Source organism: Oratosquilla oratoria, chromosome 44 (genome assembly GCF_046742065.1).
Source record: "Oratosquilla oratoria isolate Oo_2021 chromosome 44, ASM4674206v1, whole genome shotgun sequence".
Classification (NCBI taxonomy): domain Eukaryota; kingdom Metazoa; phylum Arthropoda; class Malacostraca; order Stomatopoda; family Squillidae; genus Oratosquilla; species Oratosquilla oratoria.
The window spans coordinates 9018488-9041058 of record NC_134820.1 but is presented as its reverse complement, the minus strand read 5'-3'; the positions used below and the strand labels follow the sequence as shown (position 1 = coordinate 9041058).

Here is a 22571-nt window from a genome sequence, read left to right as displayed (position 1 = left end):
CGTGGGCGGGCGATCAGGGTACCCAGTGGAGCGTCTCCGCAAATATTAACACACAGACTTCCCATCAATACAGCGAGCGACCCTGGACACCATGGACGCATCAACACCCAGCGGTCAACACTTTACCAGCTGTTTAAGTAGTTCATGAGCTTTTTTCCCCTTACAAGAGAGGGAGTGAACATGAGGGAGTGAATATGAGGGGAGTGAACATGAGGGGACGTCCTAGGATGAGATGGATGGATGGATGGGGTGAAGGGGGCTTTAGGGAAGAGGGGAATGTCTGTTGAGGAAGGACGGGAGAGGACAGAAGACAGGGGTGAATGGAGAATGGTTGTATATGGAAGATGTTGTGATGCATGAGGTGGAATGGACGGGGGGATGGGTGGTGAAGTAGTGTGTGTGAGCAAAATTTTGACGCAGCCCGAAGGTATTTCTCCCCGTCCTCTCCTTTATATGGGGGGACGGAGAGGGGGGGTCGCCAATTTAATGAAGCGGCCTTGCTGTGGATGTGATGTGTCTTGCGACACTGCTCCTGACCCAAGGCAGTGGACAAGGTGCAGGGATGACCCGCCATCTAGGAGGTGCTAAGATGGGAGGGAGGGTGGAGGGGTGTGGAGTGTTTTCAGGGATGGAATGGGAAAAGTCTTGGTATATGTATGTATGTATGTATGTATGTATGTATGTATGTATGTATGTATGTATGTATGTATGTATGTATGTATGTATGTATGTATGAGTTTATCTATACACCTTTTAATTTTTTCTTTTGTTATATTTACCGTAGTAAGTTTACCCTAGACTTTTCACAGGTTTCAGTTTGGAATTCACTTTGAGGTGTTTCGTTTACGAATACCGAGCTAAAATAATTGTTTAAGATATTACCCATTCCTTCATTTGAATATTCAAGTTGACCGTCAGCAGATAATAGTGGACCAATGTGATTCCTAACAACCTTTTTATCTCTAATGTAACTATAGAATTCTTTAGGATTCTCTTTGGATTTATCAGCGATGTTCATTTCGTATTGTCGTTTTCTTTTTCTTATTGTCTTTTTTAAATCTCTCTGTATTGATGCATAACTTTCATAGTCATTAGATGCACCCGAGCACTTATATTTCTTATAAGCCTGTCTCTTTTTAGCAATACTTTTTTCAGTTTCTTTGTCGAGCCACTTTGGGCGAGCCTGATTTGGGGGACGTCTGTCCTTAAAAGGAATGTAAGTTTGAATCATCTTAGTGAGCGTATTTTGAAATATTTCCCACATCTGATCTACAGGTCTTTCATTTAATTTTGCCTCCCAATCTGTAAGCTGAAGCTCCTGACGTAATCCTATGAACTGAGCTTTACTGAAATCGGGTATTTTAGAAACACAAGTATCTATTCTAAAAAAAAATTAGGAGTTTGAATCTAATTAAGTTGTGATCGCTATTTGCAACAGATTCACTGACTTCTACATCAGTTACCATGCTTTCGCGGCTAGTGATCAATAGATCGAGTAAGTTTTCATATCTTGTGGGCTCTTTTATATGTTGAATTAAGTAATTGTCACCAAGAAAATCAATCAATCGACTATCTATATGGCCATGTTCAAGGGTCATCCAATCAATGTCAGAAAAATTGAAATCACCCATTATCAATAAATACCGGTTGCAGAAACTAGACAGTTCTTGAAATAACAGTTTGTCGTCTGCTAATGATAATGTCTTTGGCCTATATATTACACCTATCATTTTTTGTCCATTTGTTTGGGTTAACTCAACCCACAAACTATCATATGCATCCTGTTTCACTTTCTCTAAAACACAAGCATGAACATTGTTTTTAACGTACAACAGAACACCCCCACCTTTCTTGTGGTTTCTATCCTGATGAAAGTGTTTAAATTCTGCAATATTAAATTCAACTTCGAACTCTGTACCATTTAACCATGTCTCAGTTATTCCTATCATATCGAGATTTTCGCTTTTGACATACGCCTGTATTTCTTGAAATGTGTTCCTAATACTACGAGCATTAAAGTACATGGTTTTAAGAAACTCGTGATTATTTCTTTTTGACACATTTTGAGTTTCAATATCATGTCTTACATTATCATTTTGTTTTTGATTTATATACCTTGCTCTATATTATTATTTGGTCTTTCATTGACATTCAATGCCTCATTAACATTTCTTCCATCAAAATTAACACTTCCAATGTAGCAAGTAGCGTATAGATTGGAGATGAGGCAACGCTACTCTCAGAACAACGCTCCAATGTAGCGAGAAAAAAATATATATATGTGGGAACGCGTGGGCAAAACATACGCTCGCGCTTATGTATGTTAAAATCTTGTACCAATTACTAGTTATTGGGGTAACGGCCGTTACTGGATGTAATAATCGCCCATCCCAAGAACCCAATGTTTAGGAGAAAGACATGAGGAACCTAAGGAAGACGTTATTTGGGTAAAAGTAGCTATTCGTTACTAATGTAGCTATTCGTTGGAAGCGTAGGTTAATAACAATAACAAATATGGCTAATTCTTAGTTCAGTGCCGCAATCCCTACATAGAAGGTAGAATCTGTGTGTTTGTTATTTGATATTATGCGTTATTTTTTTAGACGTCTTCTGCAACAGTCATTACTCCATGTGTAAATTCTCCCCATCCAAAAACCCCGCTTTCCCACATTTCCCCCCAGATCGTTCGGGAGGAGAGGTAGGCCTAAGTGCATTACTTTAACAATTAATATCTTAAAAACTACTCAATTGCGCAGGAAATGAAGTACACCATCGTTCATATCACAACATTTATCACACATGAGCCAGATATCAAGTTCTATGGTTGGGTGAATCGGTAAATTGTCCCCAATGATTTCAGCGCCCATTACATGATGATGATCATGATGGTTATAAACTAGTCTATTCCATTTGTTGATCACTGTTGTAAATCAGGTCTTGTCTATTTCCTTCTTAAACCTAGTCAGATTTGTACAATTTCGTTCCATTATTTACTATGGGTCCTGCCCTGCTAAATGATAATCTTGACCCATTTTGATATAATTATATGATATCACGTTGCCATCTTTGTTTTTCCAGTTTAAGTTAAGGTGCATAAACATCTCTACGTAACAGATTGTTGCCCAGTTCTTCAATCAGCAGTTTTGAATATATTGATATATGCTAGGAACAATATCTAACAAATCCTATATTAGCAATCAAACCCCACATATCTTCAAAACATAACCGATGTTCTTAATCGGCTTATTATGCCTGTGAGCAAGACTTTTATTTTACACATGCCCAATCCCGGATGAAAAAAAAAAAGAAAAAACCACCAGTACCACTATCATCTCACCACTACTTCCTGCACATAACGACTGTTAGTAAACCACAGCTTGTGAAAGGTCAGATCGTAAGGAGGTAGATTTCTGGATTACGAAACAAAAACAGATTAGTTAGCTTACCCCTTGATAGAGCTTATGATTTAAGCATTCTTAGCTCTGTTGTGACAAATATATTCGCTAAGTAGGGATAAACCATGTAGAAAAAAAATAAAAGTGCCTTTGTACTGCAAGAATATTTGAAATAGTTTAGACATTTGTGAGACGCTGAAGAGTGTCACGAAAATGATAAGCAATGAAGGAAGCCACAGACACAGGTAAAGAAAAGATTATTGTAGGCATTTGCCAGACAGAGCCTACATGATTAGATTGATGCCTGGAAGTTGCAGGCCATTATGGTTGTAGCTGTGTAGGTGTTGGGTACTTTAGAAAGAATGCTGTAGGTTAGTAACGAGATCAAATTAGGTATTTTTCTGTTGAAAGAAACCCAGCGTTTCAAAAATTGTAGAGGGGGCTGTCTTCAGGGAGGTTAAATTTTGTAACCTAACAAGTCTTGGTGTTTTAAAAATTGCTGCCGACGTTACAATGAATTCATTGTATTTAAACATGGGCTAGCAGATGATATAGGAAAGGGTTGCAGACTGGCAAACATCTATGTGAATACTTAAAATTATTATTAGGTAGAATCATTACTATACATTTATTGTAAAAAAAATATATATGTATGGAAGAGAATGAAAATGATCTTGTATAAAATTATCTCGTATCGAATACAAGAAACAAATTAAACAAATACCATTTAAAAATCTATTTTCCATGAGGGAGAGAGACTGAGTAGGTTAGATATGGTCAGAATAAGAGAATACTGTGCTTGATTTATCGTTTATTTGAACAATGTTGTCATTTCTCGCACTAATCACTGCCTTTGCATGTTTCTCTAAATCACAATACTTATTTCCCAATGCAGTCCTCAGACGAGGGTGAGGGTATAGTACAAACTAGTGATTTCCAATTGAAATGGAACACCTGATTTGGTCAAATCAACAGGAAAATTGTTGGGAAAAAAATTGCCTGTTGGGTGTTTTGCTAATGTCAGGATTTAGATCCCTGAATGCAATATAACTTTGGATAATACAATATGTTTTTTATGCAGTGTCAAAGCAAAAAAATAGGCCAGGAGATCCTTCTATTCATAACAAGGTCCATGTTTCTGTCACGGGATGAAGTTTATGGATTCCCTAGGCACCAGGAACTCAAGTTTAAATGCCATTAGAGGAAAACTATTGACAGCAGTCATGTGATACTTGCTTGTCAGGCACTGGCAAGACCAGAGGCCTCCAGAGTGGTTGATGTAGACCCATGGCAGTCAATGCGAGTATGCAAAGGGTCAATAAATGCTTGGGGGTTGATAAATACCTAACCTAACATTTTGGAGGGGCTCCTTTCCAACCACCATCTCTTGCTCCACACACAGTTCTAATCTGATCCCTTCCTGGTATACCACATCTTCCAACTGGTATCCAGGCAGAATGCCACAAGATATAGGTAATCCATGTATAAAACACAAACAATGACATATTTTGCACACATCTATTTTATTTTTCCCATACAAAAAAGAAAACTGTGCATATAATGTTAAAATAGAGTTGATGACATTAAGATTCTTGATGCTACAGGTTGATTGGATTCCATTGAATGTTGAAACTGGTACTTGCTAAGAATTCCAGTTTTGAAAGTTGTTTTACTCCCAACTCTGATGTTTCTGTGGAGGCTGGCCAGTTGCATCCTGTGCAATTATTGGCCACTTTATTGTCTTCCTTTCTAGGGAATTCATTAGGGTCCATACAGAGGAGTGATTATTTCCAACCAGAAAAAGAAATGATGGTAAAAAGATGAAAAAATAAAGGAATGACAGTTGTTCCACTTTTCATACTTTGTGATGACTCCACATTACTTAGGTCATACTCTGATTTGAGGCTTCATTTGTAATCACACAATTCTAAGGGCTATAAGAACTTGATTTATTCTTGTTATCATGCTATACATCCATTTAATTCTTGTATGGCTTTAACATAAACATAAAATACATACCAATGGCTATTTCCCAAGACAAGGGAAGTAGCCAAAAACCAAAGGTATAAAATCCACTCCCACCCATTCCATCCCCACATACTGTACTCCACTTTCATTCACCCCTTCCTCCCTCTTATCTTAGCTCCTCATGGATGACGGGTCATTCCTGCATCTCGCCCATTGCCCTTGGTCAGCAAGACACAGGAACGCTGCTTCATTTTTATTGGTGACCCCCCCCCCCTCTCTGCCCCCTCATGCAGAAAAGGAGAAGATGGGGAGAAATCCCTTTGGGCTGCATAATATCATTCACACATACTCCCTCAGCCCCCCATCCTCCACCCACTCCTTTCCATGCATCACAGCATCATCCATCCCTACAGGACCATTCTCCATTCATCCCTATCTTCTTCTGTCATCTCTCTTCCTCTCTTTCCCAATGTCCTTCATACAATCTCCTTTTAGCATCCATTCCCAAATGTCTGTTTCTCATTACACTTTAATCCACCAAGGCATTTACTTGCTCTTCTCAATCTGCATTCTACCTCCACCTCCACTCATCACTTTCCTGCCACATTTGCACCCAAGTATCTAAAACTATCTCTCGCCCTTGATACTTCCAATTTGCTACCACATTCTTCCCTTGTACATATCATCACCTTACTTTTACCCACATTTATCTTCAACTCCCTTGTTTTGCACACCTTCCCAAACTCCATTACTAACTCACTTAATTCCTCTGATCCTGCCACAAGCGCAGTGTTGTCAGCAAACAACAACTGGCTTATCTCCTACATTTCTCCATTTTCTTTAACCATCTCCAATCCCTGGCCAATTACCTTTGCATTTACCTCTCACACCACCCCATCCATGTATAAATTAAACAGCCAAGGCAACATAAAACACCCCTGGCAAAGTCCCACATTTACCTCAAACCATTTCTGATTCTAACACAGGCTCTACTACTCTCGTAAAAACTCTTGACTGCTCTCAACAGCTTCCCTCCTATCCCATGTATCTGCAATACCTTCCACAATGCCTTCCTGTCTACCCTGTTATAAGCCTTTTCCAAATCTATAAGTATCCCAAAAAACATCCTTACCTATTCCTAAAGTTTTCTCACATATCTGCCTTACCACAAAAATCTGATCTACGCAACCCCTACATGTCCTAAACACACACCGATCCTCACCAATTACTCCCTCTGTTCCTCTCCTACTCCTCTCAAACAAAACCCTTCTCATAACCCTTCCCAACTACACTAAACAAACTGATCACTCTGAAACTACTACATTCACACTTGTTCCTTTTTCCCTTGTAAAGTGGAACTATTCAGGTACTCCACCAGTCCCCCGACACTCTACCTTCTTTTAAACAAACATTAAACAACCTCACCAGCCAGTCCACCATCACTGTCATTTTCTTAGCGCTTCCCACTGCATTTACCTTTCCTTCCTTATCCTCCTTCACATTTAGAAACTTCCTAAAATACTCTGCCCATCTTCCTCTTACCACCGTTTCTTCCATTATCATCTCTCCATCTTCACCTTTTACCTTTTCTTCTCTGCTTTATTTCTTTCCAAAACACCTTTTTATTACTTTCAAAAATTTCTGTTATACTCTTACCCCATTTCACATCTCCCTCTTTGCTTCCTTTATCTTATGCTTTGCTTCTTTTCTCTTTTCTTTGTACCTCTCATATGATTCTCTCATCCTGTTTTGTAAACAGTCTATGAATGCTTGCTTCCTCTGCAACTTTCTTTGCTTCTTCATCCCACCACTTGCTCTTCCTTCTATTTCATCCCATCCTCCTTGTTCCACACACCAACTTTGCATACCTTGTAACTCCCTCCTTGAATCATCCCCATTCCTCCTCCACTCCTAGTTCTACTCTATCCTTCACTCCCTCTCATTGCTGAAATTAAATTCTTCTATCTTATACCCCTTCGATTATTTTGGAGGAATACCTCAAAGGTTCATCAAGTTCTGGGCTGCAGTTTTCCAAGTCTTTTTCTTTGTACCCTTATTATCAGTTCATCTAATGGTACTAGTTCGTTAATACTGCAAATGATATTGATCAACCCTGTCATTGGTTGGCTAATATTCCTATGTAGTGCATCTGCTGCAATGTTCTCCCTACCTGGAATGTATTCAAACTTAACCTCATAACATGGAAGTGTAGTAAACCAATTGGCTAATCTGCCTCTAAGATTCTTATGTTTGAATAAGTTCTGAATAGCTGTATGATCAGTCCACACTCTGATTGGATATCCCAGTATCTTATCTCTAAAACTCTTTTGTGAATATATCACTGCTAATGTTTCCCCTATTGTAATGCATTGTTACAAAATCTCAATGTGAAAGCTATCTGTTGCAATTTTGCAAAGAATGAGCTCTTTATCATAATTAGGAAAAATGAGAACTGGAAAACTAGTAAGTTTAACTTTCAACTTGTCAAAAGTTTGTTGTTGTTCAGGTCCCCAAATGAACTTGGAATCTCTCCTTCACAAAGAATTTAATAGATTAGATGTGTCTGCATATTCTTTAATAAACTTCTTATAATACCCTGTCAAAAGATTACAAAGGTGGAGCATGCCAACAGGAGGCCTTTTGGTCCATAACTAGGCCGGATACAGAAAAAATATATATGATAAAAAAAATGATAATAAAAATTATGATAATATAAATGATAATAAATAAAATAAATAAATCAGTAAATAGTAAATCATAATAAATGGAAATCAAGCAAATAATAAATAAACAGACAAATAATAACAAACAAATAATCAAATAATATAAAATAAATGGCAATCATTACAGCATCTTGCTGAAATGTTTATCTAAACGAATCTTAAAGCTTCGAACTGAACTACATTGTACTGCCTCTGCAGGAAGTTTATTCCATTTATTAACTACAAGGTTGGTGAAGTTAGTTCTACCCACTTCCAAATTAAATCTATTTCCTGACAGTTTGGGACCACTATTTCTTGTCAGATTGATGCACTGTAAGAATTTTGTCACTTTATCAAGTCACCTCTGAGTCTGCTTTTTTAGGGAAAACATATTCATATGTTTTAGTCGATTTTCGTATGATTTATTTTTGATATTTGGAATCAGTTTTGTGACTCCTTTGTACTTTTTCCAATCTGTCAATGTCTTTAATGAAACTTCTTTCTCTACATTGTTTGGTACTGGGTAGTTCTGTACTGCCTCTACCTTTGAGTTCACTGTACTGAGTCCATGCCTTTTAACTTATGTCTCAAATAAATGACACTGTCTTGTAAAAACTTTAATTTTTCCAATTTCCCTTTAAACCTGATTCAATTGATTTTTTTACTGTCTCTACCTTTGAGTTCACTTTCAACCCTGATTCAACTAGTCTTGAGAATACCTAATCTAATATCTTAAAGTGCTCAGTTGCTGTTTGGAAAACTATTAAGATATCATCTAGAAATACACTGGCTGTGTTTCCGAACAACCCATCTAGTACTGTCTTAATTTCATATAAGTTATGGAATGTTACATAACTAAAATGGCATTTGCTTGAATGCATGATGCCTTGTTGTAGAAAATGCTGTATAATCTTAAGAATCTTTGTGCATCTTTATCTGCCAGAAAGCTGATTTGAAATCAGTAGTGCTAAAATACTGATTCTCAGTTCCCAATTTTAAACCATTTATCCTAATTGATTCTGGGATGGTTAAAGTTTTGAAGACTACAGTGACGCCTTTCAACTGCACTTGTACTCTGGAGTGCAATAATGTCGACTTTATTATGCCACCTTCCACAATTAGCAAAGCTTCATTTGGAGTTGATGAATTCTGATTAATTTCTGGGATTTCTTGAACATCTGAGCTGTGTCCACTATGTGTGTCTTCTTCCCCGTGTGTTCTCTGTTCTTGAATAGACCACTCTGACCCGCTACTATTCAATCTAGCATTGTTATCTTTCCCCATCAATCTCAATAGGTTCTCTTATCTCAAATACTGGCTCTAAATCTAGTTGATTTAAAAATGGGATTAAGTGTGATTTTGCTAAGATCCCTAACTCAGCCAGACATATGACCATGCCTTCTTTTTTCATTGTTTCAAATCCTATCACTAAATCTCCTAGGAAGACAGATTCTTCTACAACTATCCCCAGAATGTGCAAGTGCTCATTTTCATACAAAATAACATCCAAGTCAGTCTTACCTAATGCCTTTAACTGACTTCCTGTTACTCCTAGCAATGAGTAATGGATTGGTTCCAAGAGTTTCACTACTGGTTTCATCCTTTTTAAGCACTTTACTGATTATAACATTTACTGCAGATCCTGTATTGATAAATATTTGATTAGGTCTATTAAATACTTTACCCAGAGAGAGGAGCCCTAGTACAGAAGTCCTTCCAATTGTTATTGTAAATTTATACACTTCACCTGTTTTACTTAATTTCTTTGCATCATCAATAAGAACTTCACATTCTGTTCATTTTTTGGAACTTTTTTTCTTTTCTTTTTTTTAGCTTAGACATAATAAGGCAGTTGAACCCTAAATTAAGTAGTTCCTCTTGGTCAGGGATGAGAATCTTGGTTAGATTAATGTAACCATTTAAAGGATATGGATGATATGGCCGCCATTCAGATTAAAAAATTTCTTTTGATTAGCTCTAGTGATGGAATTTCTTTGTTGGTTCAATTTCTATAAAAAGGCTGTCAATATATCCTTGCCGAGTTGTGATGTCTTCTCTTGTTCTGTTGAATTTGTTGTTATCGTGAAATTTACAAGTTCATTTTCTGTGACGGATGATAGTTTATGATTAATTCATATACGGGCATTTGATGGAGGGCAGTAATTTCCACCTGATGATCTGAATGAGTCGTGAGAACTTTTGTGTTAGATAATTTGAGTTAGATGACTCCTCCATGAGCTCTAGTGTCTCCGACAGTTCTGAATAGAATGTACTTTTGATTATGTTTTTATGTAATATGTTTCCTCAAGCGAGTCCAGGCATTCAGTATTGGTTTGTAATATTGCCAGCAGTTATAATTGGTACACGGATTGGACAGTGGCTCATGTCGGAGTTGATCTGGCAACTATGTGTTTGTTTACATTGTAGTGAAAGAATAGAGAAGGGTAGTAGCAAACACCAGTTTGCCATTTGTTGGCAGAGTCCACTATATGAAGTTCATATGAGTGTGTATTGATATGACCAACTAAGTAATCAGTGACCAACATTAACAGCAGTCAAGTGGTGGTTGTTGGCGAGTAGCATGGATACATAAATGGGCACCCCCTCAAGGTTAGGTATGTTAAGCAGTATTTTGCTATGTGATACAGGGCTGGGATACTGTAAATGGTGTGGGTATGATGTGCATACATTACATGTTTATGAGGGTAACCAATTCTATTTACAAAAGATTACAAAGGAGGAGCATGCCAATAGGAGACCTTTTGGTCCATAACTAGGTCGGATGCAAAAAGATATAACTATAAATAAACAAATAAATACAAATAGTAGTAATATAAATAGTGAATAGGTAAAGTTAACTAATAAAGAAATGTGCGATTAAGTACAAATTCAATTCACTTGGGGAGCATGTTTGGTAAAATTATTCTTTGGTTATTAGGAATCAAAATCTCAGAAGGAACCAGCAACTTGGGTTCAAGTCGATGACTCAGCGTCTGCTCATTGAGAGAGCATTTACATGATGTGCAAAGTCAGATTTTCGTGGTAAGGCAGATATGTGAGAAAGCTTTAGCAAAGGGTTAAGATGTTTTTGGACCTTTGAGTATTTGGAGAAGGGTTTTGACAGGCTAGATGGAAAGGCATTGTGGGAAGTTTTACAGATATATGGGATAGGAGGAAAGCTGTTTATAGCAGTCAAGATTTTTTTTTTCTCAAGAGTAGTACAACCAGTGCTAAAGCCATAAGGATCAATGAGAGGATATCGCAGTTGTTCACGCAACTGGGATACCACTTTCTTGATACTTGGTTTCTCATTTCTAGGCATCATGACTTATATGTTTTTGATGGAATCCACCAAACTCACAGAGGCAAAGATGTTCTTACAAAGTGAAGTTCCTCAGGGTTCCGTTCTTTGGCCACTTCTCTTCATAGTATATATTAGTGATATAGACCACGGACTGAAATCTATTGTCTCCAAATTTGCTGATGATACAAAACTGCATGGAATGGCAAACGATCACTTAAACTAATGGTCTGTAAATTGGCTAACGAAATTGAACACAAGTAAATGCAAGGTTATGCACATAGGTAAAAATAACAGTAAGTACAATTACAAGTTATTTATAAATTCGTTAACAAAAGTGGATAGTGAAAAGGATCTCGGGTTGATTATCAGTAATGATCGCAAAACATCTAAACAATGTATTTCAGCCTCTGAGAAAGCAAATAAGTTTCTAGGACTGATTGCGTGGTCTTATGACTTCAACCACAGTTGGAATATGCCGTTCCCTTATGGTCACCAACAGATTGGAAAAAGTACAACAGCGAGCCACAAAACTGATTCAAAATATCAAAAATAAAAGATACGAAAATCAATTAAAACATATGAATCTATTCCCCCCCCCAAAAAACAAAAACAAAAAAAAAACGTAGACTCAGGTGCCTTGATACATGTTTAAGTTTTTAAAGGGAATCGATAACATTAAAAGTGACAACATTTTCACACTGTTATTATATCTCAATTTGTTTATTATTATCTGTCCATTTATTATTTACTATTTACCTCATTGTTTATCATTTAACTTTACCTATTTATCTATTTATTCTTATTCGTCATTATTATTTTTTTCTGTATTAATTTTATCTATCATCATTATAGTTTTTTCGCATCCGACCAAGTTATGGACCAAAAGGTCTCGTGTCGGCATGCTTCTCCTTTGAAATCCTTTGAATTTGAAATGGAGAGAGCGAGTGGTTTGATGTATGGGTGGGACTTCGCTAGGGATGTGTTGTGTCGCCGTGGCTGTTCAATGTGTAAATGGATGGGGTGGTGCGAGAGGAAAGTGCAAGGGCAATGGGCCGGGGATTAGAGAAGGTTAAAGAAAATGAAGAAATTTGGAGGAGTTAAGGAGGTTAGTGTCTGAGTTTGAGAAGGTGTGCTAAAGAAGGCACCGACGTGATGTTTTCCGAACCAACGGTTATCCGAGTCAGACCGTATGGAAATGGACGAGGACGCCGCAACGTACCGAGACACCATCCCCTCACACAGGACACAGGGTCACAATTCTGTACGTTAAAGGTGCATCAGAGGTGACGGCCAGGATACTCCGGGACAAGAACATACAGGTAGTACATAAACCACGCAACACTCTGCATCACAACCTCACCAGGGTCAAGGACATGGAAGCACCCACTCAGTAGTCGGGTGTAGTGTACCGCATTGGCTGTTTGGATTGTGATGCAGATTACATAGGAGAAAGACAGAAGAAACTCGCCACTAGAATTAAAGAGTATAAACAGGCAATTAAACGGAAAGATGCAGCCTCAGCACTTTATATATAAACACATGAACGAGCTACAGCACAACATTGACTGGGAAGGAGCCAGAATGGTGCACAGAGACAGCTCAAAGAAAAGGAGAATATTTGTAGAAGCGTGGACGACAAAAGAAGTTAGCGTAAATAGGTGCATAGACTTAAATCCAATATACCTGGGCACTAGAACACAATGACAGACTCAACATAAAGTGAGAGAGTACAGGGTGAACAAAGGTCACAGTGTGTATGAACATGATTTAATTTAATTCCTTTTTCGTGCGAGTGTGTAGTCCACTTTTTTCACTTGTTGTATAAGTTGCATTTTATTCTATTGTATTTATTCTTTGTAAATAAATATGTATATGATCCATTATGTATAATTGGGTATGTAAGATTGTGACCAGTTATCCGGTTCCCGTAACGCCTGGAGGAGGAGGAGGAGGGGACCCGGACAGCTTCGGTATCACGGAATACCTCTCCCAGTTCCAACCACGGCCAATATATTAAGCTTTTTGTCCACTGTATCTCATTGCGCCCCGGAAGACGGTCCTAGGACCGAAGCGTGGGCATTAAACATCTCACTTTATTAACACGGATAAAAGCTTGGCGGGATGCTTTGTCTTCATTTTTGTTTGCTGTTAGCCCAAAAAGTCATCTGTGACGTACGCAAGATTTTGACAGCAAAGCAAGTAGTGTGCCTCTACGTTAAAGGTTTAATTGGTCTTGTTCTTCATTGGTTCTGATCGCCGCTGCCAAATTTGTAGATAGAAAGAAGGCGACGTATTAAACGTGTTCAGTGTTTACATTCTCTAATGCCAGACATACAATTACTACAGGCATAAAGTTACAACTTCGTGAGTAAACACCATAATTGAATCTGGAGAAAATTGTGTTGTCATTCTGATTTATGAGTAAAATAAACAATGGACGTAAATTTTTCACAAATTTAATTGCAACTCATTTGTAGTGACCGTTGTAACAGTGAATCCGTTACTCGATAAGATAATCTCAAAAGTTTGTTTTAGTACTGGTTGATTGAGGGGCAGGGTTGAGTCTAACCTAACCCCCCCTCCCTATGTAGGAATAGGAGATAAGTATGGAATTTCAACCCACAACTAGGCGAAAAGCTCTGCCATCCCCTTTATAGGAGGAAAGGGTCTGTTGGTTTGTAATATTGTCAGCAGTTGCAACTGCTACACGGATTGGACAGTGGCAACTGTGTGTTTGTTTACACTAAGCAAACAATGACTAATGTTAACAGTGGTGGTGGTGGTGGTTGTTGGCGAGTTGTGTGCCCGGGTAGGTGGGCACCTATTCGAGGGCTAGGACAATGTAATTGGTGTGGATGTCATGTGAACACATCCCATTTTCATGAGTGATTTTAATAATCGATTTTAATGTGTGCTTTTCAGTAAAATATTCTTATAATAGGGGATGGCATGTATGAAATGGTTTGGGTACAAAACACCCACAATCCTACTATCATAAATCTCAAAAAGTTAATGTCAATCTTATTACATTTTTTCCAGAAAAGTAACCATCAACATTTCTGTGGGAAAGTTATCCATAGATTCCATGTATTTGTTATGCAACAAAGAAAACCCCATGTGGCATCTATACCTCAGCTGTCTCATGAGGAGAAACATTTCTAGTGCGACCTATTTTATGCAGTTTTCTCAACAAAATATTACCACATATATCACATGATGACATAGTAGAGAAGCCTTTCCAGTGTGACTTGTGTGATTCTACTTTCTCGCAAAAGGGTGGTCTCAAACATCACATGATGACCCACAGAGGAGAGAAGCCTTTCCAGTGTGATTCTGCTTTCTCACAAAAGGGTCATCTCAAAGATCACATGATGACCCACACAGGAGAGAAGCCTTTCCAGTGTGACTTGTGTGATTCTGCTTTCTCACGTAAGGGTATTCTCAAAGATCACATGATGACCCACACAGGAGAGAAGCCTTTCCAGTGTAACTTGTGTGATTCTGCTTTCTCACGTAAGGGTAGTCTCAAACATCACATGATGACCCACACAGGAGAGAAACCTTTCCAGTGTGACTTGTGTGATTCTGCTTTCTCACAAAAGGGTAATCTCAAAGATCACATGATGACCCACACAGGAGAGAATCCTTTCCAGTGTAACTTGTGTGATTCTGCTTTCTTACATAAGAGTAGTCTCAAATATCACATGGTGACCCACACAGGAGAGAAGCCATTCCAGTGTGACTTGTGTGATTCTGTTTTCTCACAAAAGGGTAGTCTCAAATATCACATGATGACCCACACAGGAGAGAAGCCATTCCAGTGTAACTTGTGTGATTCTGCTTTCTCACGTAAGCGTAGTCTCAAACGTCACATGATGACCCACACAGGAGAGAAGCCTTTCCAGTGTGACTTGTGTGGTTCTGCTTTCTCACACAAGGGTTATCTCAAATATCATATGATGACCCACACAGGAGAGAAGCCATTTCAGTGTGACTTGTGTGATTCTGCTTTCTCGCAAAAGGGTAATCTCACACAGCATATGAGGACCCACACAGGAGAGAGGCCTTTCCAGTGTGACTTGTGTGGTTCTGCTTTCTCACACAAGGGTGATCTGAAACGTCACATGAGGACCCACACAGCCATTCCAGTGTAACTTGTGTGATTCTGCTTTCTCGCAAAAGGGTCATCTCAAAGATCACATGACTCACACATGAGAGAAGCTATTTCAGTGTGACCTATGTGATTCCACTTTTTTCACAAAAAGGGTCACCTCAAATGTCACATGATCCACGAATCCCGGAAAAAAGACCCACATAGGAAGATCCCTGGGCGGAAAGAAGCCCCACCGGAAAAAAGACCCCAATTTATAGATGATAATTCTTATTAATAACAGTAATACTTGTTTTAAATAAAACCTAGTTCAAAGGGCCCGGTGAGTTGGTTTCACATTCCGTGAGGTTAAGGTGTTTAATTGCATTAAAGGTGTGAAGTAGACTTCCCTAATGGTGTGGGTATACAAGTCCCACATTCATCACAGTATCATTCATATCATTAGTGTGTACTCATCTGTGTGGATATATATATTTCAACATGGAAATGATCAAAAACAACAAAGGTGGACAGAAAGTTTGTTACGATGGTCATATGTACACGAAGAAGAGTGTGAACAAAACGTCTATACGATGGGAGTGTTCAAGGAGAAAAGCTATGAAATGCAGTGCAACACTGTACACGGACTTGGATATATCTATTGAAATCAAAGGTACAAAACATAGTCATAATTCTAATACTGCTAAAGTAGATGCCACGAAGGCCAGAGTTCAACTGAATGAGCACGCTTCTGCCACCAGAGGAAAGCCAAGTCAGATTATTGCCGATACTGTTGTTAATCTTCCTGTCGCAGCGCGTGCTGAGATTGGAAACTCAGAGTCTGTGAAACGCACGATTCGCAACCATAAGCGCCACGCTCCTCCGAAAGATCCCGCTTGTCTGCAAGATTGAAAACTGGGCGATTCATGGACTATGATGGTCAGGAGTTCATGTTCTATGATAGTGGTGCTGATAGCAGTAGACGGGTTATTGTCTTTGCAACTGAAGAGGGATTGCGTTATCTTGCTCGTTCCACTCAATGGTTTATGGATGGCACATTCCGAACTGCTCCGAAACTCGTTCATCAACTCTATTTAATTCGTTGCCCTTTAGGCGAGTCGAAGATAACATGTGTCCACGCCTCTCTTTCTGGCAAAACTCGGAGCATAAATGAAGAACTGTTCCAAGCCATTGTTGAACAGTGTGCCACACTAGGATTCAACCTTAATCGTACGACAATCACAACCGATTTCGAACTCGCGACTGTGAATGCTATCCGGACTGTATTCGGGGATCACGTTCAGTGCCACGGTTGTTTTTTCCACTTAACGCAGAACACCTGGAGGAAGATACAGGAATTAGGCCTTGTGACACTGTACAAAACAAACGAAGAAAGTAGATTATTTTGTTCCATGTTAGATGCCTTGGCTTTTCTGCCATGTGACAGAGTTTCGGAGGGGATGGAATTTTTAAGAACTGTTATTCCGGAGCAACTCAGTTGTCTGGTAGATTATTTCGATGCGACCTACGTGTGTGCTGGATATCGTCGTATCCAGATGCCTGCCGAACGCCCAGGTGATGTGCTACCGACCGCCGTTTCGTATGCGCCGAAGGCCACCCCTTTTTCCACCCGAACTTTGGAACGTACACGAAATAACCTTGTCTGGCGGGCGGGCATCGTGCGAACAAGCATTGTGAGGCGTGGAATCAAGCCTTCACACATGTGGATGATCGGCCACGACCGACCGACCATCCTTCCGTGTGGATCGCGATCGAGGCTCTACGAAAAGACCAGGGCAGGGGAGACATACAAAAGACCTTCAGAAAAGGCTTCCCACTCTCTGCAAAGACTTCGAAGCAGGCCAGAAAGACATTGAAGCGTTTCTTAAAGGCTGTGCCCACTGCATCCGGTTTTAATTCGATTTAGATTTACTTAAAGTAGTGCTAACTTTCAAATGTACTATTTCATAACTTAGTGCTGACTTTGTATTTTTCTATAATAAAAATCTGCTATTCATAATATTTAGTATATTGTAGTATTTTCATATATCATGTAAACTGGTGTTGACTGTATTATTTTATACTTTTATACTTTATACTGCATAGCCTCAATTATACTATTGATTTTCTATTGTCATGTATTATTTGTGTTGGATTGAAGTAATTTCCGATTGTCTTATTAATATTTAGTATATTGTATTATTTTCATATAGTGTCAAGTAAACTTATCTTTTAAGCAATAAACACATAGTTTTATTCCTAAATTGTGACCTTGTTTTCCTAAATTGGGGCTTTTCTAGAATTTGGGGCTTTTTTTCCGCCTGGGTATTTTCAAGGTGGGGCTTTTTTCCGCCAGGGAATTTCTTAAGTGGGGCTTTTTTCCTAGGAATTTTTGGGGCTTTTTTCTGTTGGGGCATTTTTTTTCCGAACCCCGATGATCCACACTAGAGAGTCGCTCTTTCCAGTGTGACACTAAAGAGCGATCTTAAATGTCACATTATTACCCACGCTGAAAAGAAGTCATTGCAGTGTGACCTGTGCAATAAAGCTTTTTTTATTTTATTTACGTAAGGGTCTTTTCAAACGTCACGTCACATGATTACCCATACAGGAGAGAACCCATTGCAGTCAGTGTAACAACCTGCGCCATAAACATTTTCCCCGATTTTTTCTTTTCTTTTTTTCTCAAATGTCACACGGTGATCCACGCATGATTGAGCCTTTTACGGTGTGACCTGTGGAATGAAGCTTTCTGATATAATAAGGACGATTTGAAATGTCACTTGATGACCCACTCCGGAACAAAAAAGGCCTTTCCAACAGCTTGAAGGAGCAGTAAGTATCTAACAGCATATGGTCATCAACACAGGTGAGAAGACTTGATTGTCTGACTTGTGCGATGCAGCTTTCTCGCGAGAGATGCTTTTAAATATCACATGGTAACTCACACGAGATAAGAACTTGAAAGTTCATAGGGTAATACTGGCACTCCTGATTCCATTATCTATGTTTATGGGTTCTCGGGAACATGTCAGAAGTGAAGGCAATCGTAGATATAATCAGACGTAGGTGGTAAAGTATACTCCCCTCCCCTTGTCATTTCTACCTATTTGGTATGTGCCGTTCACATACCAACGGAGTCAGCATTTTTAAAGGAGAAACTGGGAGAGTTTGAATAATCCCATAACATCGGAAATATAGATAATTAGGAATGCCCGATGTGAGTAATTCAATTAGGATGGGTGACGACCTACAAGGGATGGACGAAGTCGTTGTCAAGGTTGAGTCATGGGATGGCGATCAATTATAGGAAGCGGTATCCAGACTATGTTGGGAATTTCATTCATGCAGGTAGAGTATTATACATGAAGATATACATGCACACTCAATGATCCCCAGTGCAAATATTAATCTATTTTCAACCACATTAACTTTTCACTTTCAATTCCATGTCATCACGATCGAGACTGACAATGCGCTCAACGAAGACATGAAAAATTAATGTGGTTGAAAATGGATAAATATCTGCACTGGGGACCATTCAGTGTGTGTGTGTATAACACTTGCCCACGCGCACGTACTACCATTGCACCATCATAGCGGGGATGGGTTGAGCATAAGATTCGTGCTGTATATGTATGTAACTCGAGCATACAAATAGAAGAAATTGTGCTCAACTTGTATCTCTCTTGATAACGCAGTGGTTAGTCACTGTTCACTTTGGTATGTCTGAGCTGGGTTCGAGTCCATGGCCTCACTGCGTATCAGTTTCCGCATATGTCTCCGTTGAGCGCATTGTCAGTCTCGCTCGTGATGACATGGAATTAAAAGTAAAAAGTTAATGTGGTTGAAAATAGATGAAAATATAGATGTAACTGTCGCCGCCCTTGTAATCCTCTCTTATGGATATGGCGACTCACTTCTATTAGTTATAATCTCCTGTCCAGGAATCCCCCCGAGATGATATATACAAGATCTTACGTGAGTTTTGCAGTGACGTGGTGACTTCCTTGGTTCAGTGGTTTAAGGTCCTCACCAAAGGGCGTGATCTTACATACGTGGGCCAACGATCTTTCTCCTCCACCTTTTCACCAGTCTTTACGGCATGATTGTTTGGAATAATCTCGAGAATTCCACCCATGCAGGCAGTCCAGGTGTCCATATATGTATGTTCTATATAGATATTGGTAAAACAAAAAATGTGAAATTTTGCATGTACTATATGAAATAATTTGATAAAAAAAAATGTGACATAAAAAGATTCTTACCCCTAATAGATTATCGCATGCACTGGGACTAGATTGAATGTCCTGCTTCGACAACAATCGGCAGATTATTACGGCATAGCGACTATATAAATTTGATTCACAGTTTTTGTATTTTATTAAGTTCCAATAACTTCATTCCTGGTTTCAACCTTAAGCACTTTACTGGTTGTAAAACTTACTACTGATCCTGTATCAGTAAATATATGAATAGGTCTATTGAATAATTTGATAGAATAAAAAGATGTGATAGTTTGTATGTATGATGTACTCATAAAAAAAAAAAAAGTCATATCAAGAGGTGGCCTGAAGTTATACTTGGATGGGTTTAGTACTTGTCAAAATACAGAAATTTAAAAAAGGCAATAAAAAACGAAAACGACAATACGAAATGAATATCGCTGATAGACCCAAAGAGAATCCCCAAAAAATTCTATAGTTACATTAGAGATAAATAGGTCATTAGGAATCACATTGGCCCACTATTATCTGTTGACGGTCAACTTGAGCATTCAAACAAAGTAATGTGTGATATTTTAAACGAATTGTAGCTCAGTATTCGTAAACTAAACACCTCAAAGTGAACTCCAAACTGGGTAAACTTACTACGGTCAATATAAAAGAAAAAATTAAAAGGGGTATAGAGAAACTCAAAATTGATAAAACACCAAAAATCTTAAAGGAAACGAAAAATGATAATATTGTTCCATTAGAAATTATATATTAAAAAAAAAAAAAAAAATCCATCATATCCGGAGATGTCCAAAGAGAATGGAAGCTAGCTATCATTTTCCAATATTAAAAAAAAAAAAAAAAAAAAAAAAAAAAGTGACAAAAAGAAACCAAATAAGTACAGGCCACGGACTAAGATCGCTGTCTCCAAATTTGCTGATGATACAAAATTGTGCGGAATTGCAAATGATCACTTAAATCGATTAGATATTCAAGAAGATTTAGATAAATTACAGCAATGATCTGAAAAAGTGGCTAATGGAATTTGAGACAAGTAAATGCAAAGTTATGCACAGAGATAAAAATAACAGTAAGCACGATTGCAAGTTATTTAGAAATTCGTTAACAAAAGGGGATAGTGAGAGGGATCTCGGCGTAATTATTAGTAACGATCTCAAATCATCTAAGCAGTGTATTTCAGCCTTTGAGAAAACAAATAAGATTCTAGAACTGATTGCGCGATCTTTTGGCTTCAAAAGTCCATCTCTCATTAACAAGCTATACAAATCGTTAGTTCGTCCACATTTAGAATATGCTGTTTCCGAATGGTCACCGAATCTCATTAAAGACATTGACAGATTGGAACAAGTACAACGGCGAGCCACAAAACTGATTCCAAATATCAAAAATAAATCATACGAAAATCGACTAAAATTAATCTGTCCCCCCCCAAAAAAAAAAAGCGTAGACTCAGAGGTGACTTGATACAGGTATTTAAGATTATAAAGGGGATTGACATCAAAAGTGACAAAATTCTTACATTGAGAATCCGACAAGAAATAGTCGTCTCAAACTGTCGGGAAATAGATTCGATTTGGAAGTGGGTAGAAACAACTTCGCCAACCATGTAGTTAATACATACATACATATACCAAGGCTTTTTCCCCCCTTTCAAGGGAGGTAGCCAAAAAGGGAAAGGCATAAAAACACTCCCACCCATTTCATCCCCAAACACACTCCACACTCCTCCCACCCTCCCTCTCATCTGAGCACCTCCTGGATGTAGTTAATGAACGGAATAAACTTCCTGCAGAGGCAGTGCAATGTAGTTCAGTTCGAAGCTTTCAGATTCGTTTAGACAAACATCTAAGCAAGATCCTGTAATGACTACCATTTATTTGATATTATTTGATTATTTGTTTGTTATTATTTGCTTGTTTTTCATTTATTATTGTTTCTCTGCCAATTTGTTATTTACTATTTACTTGTATCTTTATTATTTGACTATACTTATGCATTTTTTTATTCTATTTGTCGTTATTACAGTTTTTGTTTTATTATATCGCTATATTATCACTTTTTTTTCTTTTATTATTATATTTTTCGCATCCGACCTAGTTATGGACCAAAAGGTCTCCTGTCAGCATCATGCTCCGCCTTTGTAATCCTTTGTAAGAAATTCCCAGATAAGATGGTGCTGTGCAAAGAACCGAAGAAGAGAGAAATGCCAAGGGTGTGTGGTGGTGACAGATTTAGAGTTGAATCAACCAAGAGACACTGGAGAACACAACCATGTAACTATCGCACGATTCAACAGTGAAAGTAGGCAAGGCAAGGCTAAAACAGAAGTGAAGAGATTGGCTGAGTTTGTAACCCTGTGCAGATAATCTCCAGGGGCTGTATACACAAAACTTTTTTATTTAGGCTTAACAATCTCTGCTAGCTAACAGAAAATCACAAAAAGTTATGCACCAATGCTTAACTAACAAATGTTAGCTAGTAAGCAGTTGTTTGTCAAGTCCCGCTAAACAATGCTGAAGTTAGCAGCTTATGAACATGTAAATGGGCGTATTATTAAAAATTGCACACATAAAACAATGTTATTAATGCAGTTGTTCAGAATTTATTAATAGAGTATCATGATTGCACATACATATCGTATGTATGTTTTTTTAGGAGTACTTATTAACCAACGACATATTTTTGAACGAAGGTGCATCGCACCGTATGTTTGTATACATTGGTATAGTAGAAATTTATGCCGAGGAAATAAAAATATATTATTTTATTTATTAAGATTATACAGTATATTGGAGTACTGTAGCTTGCCTATACTGTATATGAAATATGAATTAATTATTTGTTTATACAAGATTGGATCACATGAAGATTGTC

At 38.2% G+C, this 22571-nt stretch overlaps 2 protein-coding genes across 2 annotated transcripts in view; one reads left to right on the top strand and one right to left on the bottom strand.

The window, feature by feature from the left end:
- The first annotated feature begins 2488 nt into the window (after positions 1 to 2488).
- On the top strand, positions 2489 to 15527 carry LOC143022410 (uncharacterized). The gene is made up of 2 exons (XM_076180582.1): positions 2489 to 2556; positions 14409 to 15527. Exon 2 carries the CDS (start codon positions 14663 to 14665, stop codon positions 15521 to 15523), a length of 861 nt encoding a protein of 286 aa, XP_076036697.1. The 5' UTR covers positions 2489 to 2556; positions 14409 to 14662; the 3' UTR covers positions 15524 to 15527.
- Positions 15528 to 22130: 6603 nt separating this feature from the next.
- LOC143022212 (uncharacterized) overlaps positions 22131 to 22571 on the bottom strand; it is a 1872-nt gene continuing 1431 nt past the window's right edge. The window contains exon 2 of the mRNA XM_076180322.1: positions 22131 to 22571. This exon is cut by the window's right edge and continues 331 nt beyond it. The gene's annotated coding sequence lies outside the window, so the exon portion shown is untranslated.